The sequence below is a fragment of the Carassius carassius genome, chromosome 43 (genome assembly GCF_963082965.1).
Source record: "Carassius carassius chromosome 43, fCarCar2.1, whole genome shotgun sequence".
Taxonomy (NCBI): domain Eukaryota; kingdom Metazoa; phylum Chordata; class Actinopteri; order Cypriniformes; family Cyprinidae; genus Carassius; species Carassius carassius.
Window position 1 is genome coordinate 24,007,275 of NC_081797.1, and position 12,927 is coordinate 24,020,201.

The 12,927-nt window shown below is 39.1% G+C and overlaps 1 protein-coding gene across 3 annotated transcripts in view; it reads right to left on the reverse strand.

Annotated features, from left to right (window-relative positions):
• Nucleotides 1-2,625: 2,625 nt before the first annotated feature.
• The window catches only part of LOC132124628 (anoctamin-3-like), a 93,900-nt gene continuing 83,598 nt past the window's right edge, over nt 2,626-12,927 (reverse strand). For all 3 annotated transcript variants that reach the window (XM_059535735.1, XM_059535734.1, XM_059535733.1), the window contains 3 exons: nt 6,594-6,680; nt 6,395-6,500; nt 2,626-3,811 (listed from right to left, as the gene is read on the reverse strand). In XM_059535735.1, coding sequence (XP_059391718.1) covers nt 3,629-3,811; nt 6,395-6,500; nt 6,594-6,680 — 376 coding nt within the window. In that variant the 3' untranslated portion in view covers nt 2,626-3,628. The remainder of the gene's footprint in view (nt 3,812-6,394; nt 6,501-6,593; nt 6,681-12,927) is intronic.

Genomic DNA, 12,927 nt, shown 5'->3' on the forward strand with positions numbered 1-12,927 from the left:
TTTGTCAAGATCCCGAGATGGACTGGGCTTCTCAATGAGGTCATGCATAGATTACAGTACACCAAGAGAACGGTGCGTCATAGTAGAGACTACTTCCTGTTTCAGATCAACCTCACATTTCCAATCATTTTATAAAATTCTGGTCCTGCTTAACATCCATAACACATAAATCATCAAAGCACTTTAGTGTCTAATACAGTGATTCTCGACTGGTTTTTAATCCAGGACCAAAAATGGCGACCCAACACAGTACCAAAACTGGTGCATTTTATTATATATGTTTATCATGTTTTTCACTGCTGTCAGTAAACTTACTAGAACAGACTGGAGATCAATTTTGAGTTGCGACTGACCAGTTGAGAACCACTGTTCTAATAAACTAAACAGTAATATATATGCATATTTTTTTGAACGTGAATCCCTAACAGAGGTAATGGGGAAAAAATTACGCTCCTAAAGTGCTTTAATAAGAATTAAACTTAAATTCAACTTTTATTGAGTGTAATATCTATGAAGCGAGAACACAATCTAAGAATCTTTTCTGATTTTTTTTGAGTGTATATTTGTACCCATATGGGGTCTTACCCATGCAAATGGAAAGTGCAAAAATGTACTTAAAAAAGCAATACTTGATTCAAGCTAAGAAAATATGATACAAATATCTCATCTGCAAACACTCAAAGGGCCTGAGGACAGATGCATTGACTGTGTTCGAAATGGAATACTAACGTATTTCTTGAATACGTCTTGCATACTGCACAGTACTGTACATACTTTAATGTGCACTATTTTTAAGTATGTTAAAGAGAACACTTTATGCAATGACACATTAAATTGCATGTTTAACTGAATTAAACTAAGTGGTATCTAGTTATCTCTCTGAAATAAACACGCTTACAGTATATTACACTTTTTCTCAGTCTGATCAGAGAAAGAGTTGAGAAAATCATGACTGACATTACTTTTAGCGCATATGTCACACTGAAATATAAGTTCAAGTTGAACACAAACTTGAGTGAGTTGAGTGAAAGACAATGGAGATTATAGCACATGTAGTAAACCTTAATATTCCATGCATACAAAATTCACATTCTTTGCCTGCTATACATAACACATACTGAAAAAAAAGTATAGTAGTTGGGTAGTATGCTATTTCGAACATAGTCATTGCCTTTTAAAAAACTGTGTAAGAATGAGATGCATGCTGGGAGCACTCATTTCATCAGCTTTACAAAACTCTTGCTCTCTTACACACACAGACACACACACACACACACACACTCACTCACTCACACACACACACACACACACACACACACACACACACACACACACACACACACACACACACACACACACACACACACACACACACACACACACACAGTAATGAATGCACATATTTAAACATGCTCACATACACACCCAAAAAAAGAAATATACAGAAAATACATTTTACACTTACACACACACACACACACACACACACATACAAAAAAATTGTCTTCCACCTCCACTGTCCCAATTGTAATTCTATCATCACATCTGTTTAAGCTTGAACTGTATGGATAATGGTGGATAGATTAATATGCAATGATGTATTTTACAGTGGTTGACAATGTTTGGAGTCGAACACTAGCTTACTGTTTACTTCATAATACACAGTTTATGTATACTGCATACTATTTTTAGTATATCAAACAGCATCCATTATGCAACAACACATGCTTCAAACAGTAGTATGCTACATTGTTGCTACATACCTTATATATTCGGGAGTGAATGAAAGTAAAAACAGTGAATCTGCATTTTCATAATAAATTTTTGGTGTTCCAATCAATTAATGAATCAAGAAGGAATTTTATTTTTTCTAGTACATTAATCACACTGGAAATAGAGTGCTGCAGGGATGAAATATTATTTTAGGCCAAAGCTTGGAAATGAGTATTTTATCACTTCCAGTTCTATTATTCTGAACAAAAGTATCATCACTGCATCACTCTATTGTACTGTAGGTTAAGTCGAAAGCATTGCATTGTGGGATACTGCATTCAACACAGCTCACTCAGGTTGTATTCTTAATACTTTTGCAAACATAGTAATTCATCTGGGTGTTTTACACATACAAAAAATTCACAGCATACATACTATATACCGCAGAGATGCTAGTATGTTGTTCCAAAGATAGCCAATGTCTTGCTCATAGGCCGATGGGAACACAAAACTCATGACAGCCGAGCAACAAACTCACTCACACATAAATTCAGCTCACACAAACTACAAAACCAGGCCAATGAACAAAACACATAGTCTTATAAAATAATGAAAAACAAAGGAACAACATGCAATAAAAAAAAACATGCATGTTACTTATATCACCATTTTGCCAATATTAGCTATTTGTTTTATTTTATTTGCCTTGACAAAATGACTTATCGTACTGAAAGACAGATCTGCATATCTTTTCAAGGCGCTGCAGTACATAAAAACTGTTCATTTGCATAAACAAACTGATTTTAATTTGGTAAACTTTACCAGAAACCACTTTTGTAACAAGAATCACAATGTGAGATGCTGGCAAGCGAAGAGAGAGGGCGCATCGGTAAATATGTTCTCTAACTGGTGACCAGGTAGAGAACTGCTTCACAGCGGGATGATAGCTGCCACGCACAGAGACGCAGACAAGTAGGAAAGCAGAAAACAAGAACTCCAAAAACCCTTCATCTGCATAGTAAACAGTCCAACCGCACCAGTGCTCCATTCAGAACTACGACAGAACACAGATGAAAGAGCAGCGCCACTGCAGGCCATGCTGGGAAGGATGCGTGTTCAAAGAATGATATTTCCCACCGACACACTGGAGTTTAGAAAACAGTTAGAAAACACTGTAATCCATTGATCTCAATGTTGATGATGCTTCACATGGACAAAGCTGTGGTTTGTGGACGTGAATCTCCTTCATGTTCTGCAGCGTACTCTAGCACAGATGTTTGTTGACTATTAAGAAGGAAGGCGGATCCAGTTGTGCTCTCGGAAATCCAATTTATTTAATTTCCGCGTGATTTCAAACTAATACCGTTCATTCAATACCCTCAATACATATTTTTATAGATAAAACGCCTATCATGACTTTCTTTAGTATAGTGTTTCTCAAGCTTCTTTATCCCAATCCATAATTGCTTTCATAGCCACTTTTTGCTAATGAGCCAAAAGTTTAAGTAGTCAATCAGTAAAGTTTTAGAACTACTCAGCAGGATGAAAATATAGGATAATCGGAGGTCTCGGGTAGGGTTCATGTGATTGAGAAAAACCTCTTTGGTGCAGAGTACAGCTGCCAACTCTTGGCTCTAAAGGGCCACCTGGAGATCAGGTTTTGAACCCAAACACTGAATCCGCTTCCTGGTTTGTCACAGCAATGAAAAGTGGGCAGCCCATGCATGGAGTCAATAAAGCTAGCTGTCCAAGGTAGCAGAACGGTTGTATATGAATGTCCGTGTTCACATATGTGCTGCAGGTGTGCATGTTTCAAGGACGCTTGTCCACCGCTCTCAAGTCTTTATGTGCTATTGTGGGTAGTGTATGTGGTTCTCCAGTGGCCATTTTTTTGTATATTTATGGACAGGCATGGCTAAGGCCACTCATGGTGATAACGTTTGCCATTCTTTTTCCGCTCTTTCTGCAGGTGCTCCAGTTCCGTCTCATACATCATCTCCTGCATCAGGTATTTCTCCCTGCGCATGCGATCACACAGGTCTTTGGGCATGTCTGGAATCAGATGGGCTATGAAGGTCTTAATGCCAAACACCAGGTGCTATGGAGAATATAACAGACAATGAAAAAAACACAAACATGAAATAATCTTAGGTTGCATTGTAATACTGAGAAGTAGCTAAATTAGCCTTGTGTGAAAGAAGACCAGTGCCATCATGGTCCCATGACAATGAGCACTTCAGAATCTCAGTAGTAATAGGTGATTTAAGTACTTTTTTTGCATACTGTTTTAAGAATACTGCTTATTTATACTTAATACTGCTTATTCTACTGAACTTCTACTGGAAGTTTCTAGCATGCTTAGTAAGACGGTGATTGGCTCATTTAATTATTAATTAGGGTTGGACTGAGTCCAACTCCAGGAATGAGTTTGGAGACCCCTGCTCAAGTACCTTTCAAGCTTTATCAAAGAGCAGGTATACTTTAACTACTTACAATCATATATAGCTTACAGATTTGCAAAATGAAATTTTAAAGTAGCTTCTCCAAGTCAACAATTTAAAGGAGTCATGACCCACAATTTTCACTTTTCCACGAGAATCAATGTATGTTATGATTGCCTAACGATTATACACTGGCCAGGAAGCCGATATTTAAAAGTGAAGCGTTTGTTTACCTCAGGGTTTGTAAAATAGCCCACGTGCACGCGCACTCAAATACGAGATTTTGATTTCTTCACCGTCTTGACGTCAAGACGGGGCAGGATATACCATATATGGACACCGCAGCAGGAAGCTCGCCCCTTCCCCTCTCCCCCTCATATTCAGTCGAGAAAGACGCTGGAGTAGTGCACACGTGAGTTGCTCTGTGGTTGACTGCCAGAATCAACATGTAAATGTGTTTTCTCTACCAAGAACGGACCTAGCTATCAGAGACCAGTGGATTAAATTCATTTTTAATGACGCGGTTCCTTCAACCCTTCCACTGGTTTATCTTTACGTGTTTGTGCTAAACATTGTACGCCGAAATCCTTCACAAATTTGGGGCAATATCAGGCGAAGTTGGCATCGAAGCTCGGGAAAAGCGCCATTCCAACAAAATTGCCTGCAATTGAAACGGTAAGACTGTGTTTTTATTGCTCTACTGTGTGTAACAAACAGCATAACTGCTAATGCGGCTATTGTATGCTATTGCGTCTGTCACTAGACAAATAAACGAAAGACTGGAGGTGAAGTAATTATTTATGTTCCCTGTAAACGGACTGCAAAAACAGACTTTTGACTGCATTATAATGATTTCTTAATTCAGAATATGATCAAGATTGCATAGGTTGATGTGTTCGGGGAATTTGCCAGTTAATAGTAACATTTAAAGCCCCTTAAATGAACGAAATGACTCGAAAAACAACAAGAGAGTTTGAACAAGAGAGTCTGGCGTTGCCAGATTGGGTGTTTTTTCCGCTACATATTAAGGCCGGTTTATGGTGGGTTTTAGGTGGGTTTTCGCCTAGAAGGCTTTATAGAAATCTGGCATCCTACTGAACGAAGTTAAACTGAGAGAGCGTGGCGTTCACAGACACCAGAATGAACAACTTCACAGTAACGTTCATCAGGCAGTAATGCGGTACGTTCAGTTCAGTCCAAAACATGAACGAGTTCATGAATTATCGTTCAATGAACGTGTCCAGGCACAACTCTGGCGGGAGTATTAGCTTCGAGGTATGGGGAATGGCTGCTAACGTACTTTGCAAAAAACAAATGACTGAGATCATCATGAATTCGGTTATTGTTTATTTACTGCCTAACGCTTACATGAGGCCCCGTCTAGTTTGTGTGTGTGTGTGCTCACGTCTTATATTTGTGTGTGTGTGCTGTGCTCACGTCTCATATGAGTAACTTTATGTGCGTAGATAGTTCATATACATGTATGTGTGACTAGTACTTAGTATATATGCAAGCGTGTTTCATATGTGTGCGTGAATGAAGTTTGATTTAAGCCCTAAACGGTGCCTCATACTTATACACTGGCCGGGAAGCCGGTCTTGTTCATTCACAACTTGCGCCATGATGTCAGTTTGTAATGATATGCTAAAGCGTTACCTGCGGTGTCAACCCCCCTCCTTCCTGCAACCAATCAACATGCCCCTCATTTGCATTATTATAATGACCGTCCACGACAGCCAAAATATCGCATCAGATCTCGCAAGACAATAATGCCTACAGAGATAAGGGTCTGAGGAGCTCTGTGTTTATTTTTTTTCCACTTTTCTTTTTTAGAAGGGCCTGAAAGACTATAATACAGCAGTAGGTATCCAAGGTAATACGAGGGTATGACTCCTTTAAGGTGAGGCCAATGTAGGCAAAATATGAACTTGAGGTTTGGGCTCAACATGGGTTTGTCCATAAGTTACTTATTATCCTTATCTAAATAAGCCCACTTGAATTCCATGATGGCCCTGTCTGAATTATCCCCATTATGGGCTGTAAATGGGGTTTGACATGAGTTCCTTGTCGGTCTTGTCTGAATTAGCTCCAGTATGGACCTACATGGAACCTGTGGACAAACCCATTAAGAACCCATACCTCAAGTCCATTTTTTGCTTACACTGGATCCCATAAAAGGTTGGCTGAGATTGTTGATGGTGTAAAGCATTACTTAGATAATATTGTTAAATAGCACTGACCTCAAAGACTATGATGAAGGCTAGTCTGGCAGCCAAAACATGCCAGAACTGCAGGGTGAACTCATAGGGTTCAGGACTCCATGGAGGCGCTCTATAATCCCGATACCTGTAGAAGGGAATGAGATAAATTTACCTTGAGGAAAAAACAAAACCCAAAAGAATATAACAACATGAAACTGTAGCATGAGTGTTGCTGTACCTGCAGTATCGAGGATGATAACTCCCATTTTTAAATTCACCCATATCAAAAACAGACAGACTGTTGTTCAAGTATCCTCTTAGACATCTGTATAAAGACACACAAAATGAAAAAGTCATTAGCAACACAGAGATTCACACAAATTCATAATTTTATTTCTGTCATTATGTCTGTTCATTGCCATAATAGATCTGTATAGAATAGACACAATAGAATAGGAATAGATCTGCTACACTGCAGTTGCTGCAGAGTAAGTACAGTTCCTAGACTTGATACTGCCACTACATCCACAACATGCTGCTGTGAGCATGTAAGAAATACTGCTGCTGCAAATATAACATAAATGAAATAACCTCCATAAAGCATTCATTGTTCAAAAAGTTTTAATAGTTGGTTATTTTAATATCCATGTTGATAATGAAAAAGATGCACTGGGATCAGCATTTATAGACATTCTGAACTCTATTGAGGTTAGACAACACGTTTCAGGACCTACTCGTTGTCGAAATCATACTATAGATTTAATACTGTCACATGCGTGACTGCGGGTGTCGCTGTTGGACAGTGTTTTCTCTACTTCCTGTTGGCCTTGTTGCTAGTCGTAGCTCCGTGTAGCTGTTTTTATTATTTTTTTCTCTAGAATCTTTATCGTACTATCACTCTCTGTTTTTTAAAGTGATAAAATATAACTTAATTCACACCATATTTCTGATATTATCGATCAATCTATTCAGATTAATTTTGATTGTTCACTTTTATTTTATATCCGTGGGTGCAGTACACCTGCAAAGCGTTAGCACTCGTTAGCTTGTCATTAGCGTTTTCATTTATACCTATCGCTGTTTTCTTTTCTCCTCTCCTCTCTCTCGCTCCAGTTTTTCACAAGTTCATCAAACAACCACAGTAAGAATATTTCATCAAGCACGGTGAGTAATGGCTTCTCCTGCTATTGTTATTTGCACCTCTTGCCACATGTACATTTTATCTATCTCTGTCGCTGATGAGGGATTCACATGTGATAAATGCAGGGAATTAGTTAGGCTGATAGAGAAGATTTCAGAATTAGAGACACGCATCCAAACTTTAATTGAGGACAGTAAGAATGTTAGGGCTCTAGATACGGCTTTGGATGTGTCTAGCTCAGGGATTCCTGTACATTGTTCGGTTCCGGCAACAGAGCCCCTGCAGCAGGGCAACTGGGTGATGGTGAGGCAGCGTAGTCGTGGGTCAAAACACCGCTCTTCTGTTCCGATCAAAACATTAAACCGGTTCTCCCCACTCAGTGATGCACCCACTGAGAAACATGATGAAAGTGCTCTAGTTATTGGTGATTCTATTGTACGGAACGTGAATATAGAGACACCAGCCACCATAGTCAAATGTTTACCGGGAGCCAGACCGCCTGACATCTTGGCAAATATAAAAATGCTGGCTAATGCTAAACATAAATACAGTAAGATTGTTATTCATGCCGGCGCTAATGATGTTCGACTTCGCCAGTCGGAGATCACTAAAAATAACATTAAAGAGGTGTGTGAACTTGCAAGCACGATGTCAGACACTGTAATATGCTCTGGTCCCCTCCCTGCTTACCGTGGTGATGAGATGCGTAGCAGATTGTCATCACTCAATGGCTGGATGTCTAAGTGGTGCCCACAGAATAACATAGGTTTCATAGACAATTGGACGAGCTTTTGGGGCAGACCTGACCTGTTTAAAAGAGATGGTCTTCATCCCTCCTGGGGTGGCGCCACTCTTCTCTCTAGAAATATGGCAAATAGTCTTTGTGTTTATACTTGACTAACTGGGGCCCGGGTCAGGAAGCAGATAGACTGGCTAAACCGACTGTCTGCTAGCTGCCTCACGTCACAGAGGTCAGTTAATTCTCAGCACATAGAGACTCTTTCACCTAGATATCACACTATAGAGACTGTGTCCGTTCCCCGAACTAGAAAATACAAAAAATGTCCAAACCAAGTTAAGATTAACAATTTAATTGAGGTTCAACAAATAAAAAACAGATGCAATACGGATAAACAAATGATAAAGCTTGGCTTATTGAATATCAGATCCCTTTCTACGAAAACACTCTTTGTAAATAATATGATCACTGATCATAATATAGATGTGCTGTGTTTGACAGAAACCTGGCTAAAACCTGATGATTACATTATTTTAAACGAGTCCACCCCCGAAGATTACTGTTATAAACATGAGCCGCGTCTAAAAGGCAAAGGGGGAGGTGTTGCTTCAATTTATGACAACGTTTTCAGGATTTCTCAGAGGGCAGGTTTCAAGTATAACTCGTTTGAAGTAATGGTGCTTCATATAACATTATCCAGAGAAACAAATGTTAATGATAAATCCCCTTTTATGTTTGTACTGGCTATTGTATACAGGCCACCAGGGCACCATACAGACTTTATTAAAGAGTTTGGTGATTTTACATCCGAGTTAGTTCTGGCTGCAGATAAAGTTTTAATAGTTGGTGATTTTAATATCCATGTTGATAATGAAAAAGATGCATTGGGATCAGCATTTATAGACATTCTGAACTCTATTGGGGTTAGAAAACACGTTTCAGGACCTACTCATTGTCGAAATCATACTCTAGATTTAATACTGTCACATGGAATTGATGTTGATATTGTTGAAATTATGCAGCCAAGTGATGATATCTCAGATCATTATTTATTTTTGTGCAAACCTCATATAGCCAAAATTGTAAATTCTACTTCTTGTTACAAGTATGGAAGAACCATCACTTCTACCACAAAAGACTGCTTTTTAAGTTATCTCCCTGATGTATCCAAATTCCTTAGCATATCCAAAACCTCAGAACAACTTGATGATGTAACAGAAACTATGGACTCTCTCTTTTCTAGCACTTTAAATACAGTTGCTCCTTTACGCTTAAGGAAGGTTAAGGAAACCAGTCTGACACCATGGTATAATGAGCATACTCGCACCCTAAAGAGAGCAGCCCGAAAAATGGAGCGCAGCTGGAGGAAAACAAAACTAGAGGTATTTCGTATTGCTTGGCGGGAAAGTAACCTATCCTACAGAAAAGCATTAAAAACTGCTAGATCTGATTACTTTTCTTCTCTTTTAGAAGAAAACAAACATAACCCCAGGTATTTATTCAATACAGTGGCTAAATTAACGAAAAATAAAGCCTCAACAAGTGTTGACATTTCCCAACACCACAGCAGTAATGACTTTATGAACTACTTTACTTCTAAAATCGATACTATTAGAGATAAAAATGCAACCATTCAGCCGTCAGTTACAGTATCGCATCAGACAGTACACTATAGACCCCCTGAGGAACAGTTCCACTCATTCTCTACTATAGGAGAGGAAGAATTGTATAAACTTGTTAAATCATCTAAACCAACAACATGTATGTTAGACCCTATACCATCTAAGCTCCTTAAAGAGACTGCTCTCCTTAGAGTTACAAATGATCTGCTCTTATCATCTGATCGTGGGTGTATCTCTCTATTAGTTTTATTGGATCTTAGTGCTGCGTTTGACACAATTGACCACAACATTCTTTTGCATAGACTTAGCAGTGAATGAAGATGTATCATATCGATCACAAGTGCAGTATGGAGTACCTCAAGGCTCAGCACTAGGGCCGCTACTCTTCACGCTTTATATGTTACCCTTGGGAGATATCATCAGGAAACATGGTGTTAGCTTTCACTGTTATGCTGATGATACTCTGCTCTATATTTCTTCGCGGCCCGTTGAAACGCACCAATTAGAAAAACTAATGGAATGCATAGTCGATATAAAAAACTGGATGACGAGTAATTTCTTACTGCTACATTCTGAAAAAACTGAGGTGTTAATTATAGGACCTAAAAACTCTGCTTGTAATAACCTAGAACACTGCTTAAGACTTGATGGTTGCTCTGTCAATTCTTCGTCATCAGTTAGGAACCTAGGTGTGCTATTCGATCGCAATCTTTCCTTAGAAAGCCACGTTTCTAGCATTTGTAAAACTGCATTTTTCCATCTCAAAAATATATCTAAATTACGGCCTATGCTCTCAATGTCAAATGCAGAAATGTTAATCCATGCATTTATGACCTCAAGGTTAGATTGTTGTAATGCTTTATTGGGTGGTTGTTCTGCATGCTTAGTAAACAAACTACAGCTAGTCCAAAATGCAGCAGCAAGAGTTCTTACTAGAACCAGGAAGTATGACCATATTAGCCCGGTCCTGTCAACACTGCACTGGCTCCCTATCAAACATCGTATAGATTTTAAAATATTGCTTATTACTTATAAAGCCATGAATGGTTTAGTACCTCAGTATTTGAATGAGCTCCTTTTACATTATAATCCTCTACGTCCGCTACGTTCTCAAAACTCAGGCAATTTGATAATACCTAGAATATCAAAATCAACTACGGGCGGCAGATCCTTTTCCTATTTGGCTCCTAAACTCTGGAATAACCTACCTAACATTGTTCGGGAGGCAGACACACTCTTGCAGTTTAAATCTAGATTAAAGAGCCATCTCTTTAACCTGGCATACACATAACATACTAATATGTTTTTAATATCCAATCCGTTAAAGGAGTTTTAGGCTGCATTAATTAGGTAAACCGGAACCGGGAACACTTCCCATAACGCCCTATGTACTTGCTACATCATTAGAAGAATGGCATCTACGCTAATATTTGTCTGTTTCTCTCTTATTCCGAGGTCACCGTAGCCACCAGATCCAGTCTGTATCCAGATCAGAGGGTCACTGCAGTCACCCGGATCCAGTACGTATCCAGACCAGATGGTGGATCAGCACCTAGAAAGGACCTCTACTGCCCTGAAAGACAGCGGAGACCAGGACAACTAGAGCCCCAGATACAGATCCCCTGTAAAGACCTTGTCTCAGAGGACCACCAGGACAAGACCACAGGAAACAGATGATTCTTCTACACAATCTGACTTTGCTGCAGCCTGGAATTGAACTACTGGTTTCGTCTGGTCAGAGGAGAACTGGCCCCCCAACTGAGCCTGGTTTCTCCCAAGGTTTTTTTCTCCATTCTGTCACCGATGGAGTTTCGGTTCCTTGCCGCTGTCGCCTCTGGCTTGCTTAGTTGGGGTCACTTCATCTACAGCGATATCGTTGACTTGATTGCAAATAAATGCACAGACACTATTTAACTGAACAGAGATGACATCACTGAATTCAATGATGAACTGCCTTTAATTATCATTTTGCATTATTGACACACTGTTTTCCTAATGAATGTTGTTCAGTTGCTTTGACGGAATGTATTTTGTTTAAAGCGCTATATAAATAAAGGTGACTTGACTTGACATGGAATTGATGTTGATAGTGTTGAAATTATGCAGCCAAGTGATGATATCTCAGATCATTATTTAGTTTTGTGCAAACTTCATATAGCCAAAATTGAAAATTCTACTTCTTGTTACAAGTATGGTAGAACCATAACTTCTACCACAAAATACTGCTTTGTAAGTTATCTTCCTGATGTATCTGAATTCTTTAGCATATCCAAAACCTCAGAACAACTTGATGATGTAACAGAAACTATGGAGCATTTTAAATACAATTGCTCCTTTACGCTTAAGGAAGGTTAAGGAAGCCAGTCTGACACCATGGTAAAATGAGCACACTCACACCCTAAAGAGAGCAGCCCGAAAAATGGAGCGCAGCTGGAGGAAAACAAAACTAGAGGTATTTCGTATTGCTTGGCGGGAAAGTAACCTATCCTACAGAAAAGCATTAAAAACTGCTAGATCCGATTACTTTTCTTCTCTTTTAGAAGAAAACAAACATAACCCCAGGTATTTATTCAATACAGTGGCTAAATTAACGAAAAATAAAGCCTCAACAAGTGTTGACATTTCCCAACATCACAGCAGATATGACTTTAAGCATTCTTAAATCACTTCATAGCAGATCTATACAGGTGGAGCTGGGGAAGGTGGAGGGTTTCTGAAGCTGCAACTGCTAAGGCAAGCACTAGTCATATATTTGAATGTTGAGCAGCAAGCTCATTGGCTACTGATACCGTGTCATGTGATAATGATGTCATTAGGTCAGATTGATTTAGACCTATCGGACTGTACCATCTAGATTTTCATGCCAGAGCTCTGTATAGGTCTAAGTACAGTTAGTCTAATTTGACTTGATGCAGATAAGTTCCATAAAAATCTGCCAATTTCTGACTTACAAAATAGTTTCCCAGACATGCACTGATAATGTAAAAGGTGAAGCTGAACCATCTTGGCAACCACCCATCACCAATAGAAGTACTAACCAAATAAATCTGTTCAGCTTTACAGTGCACAT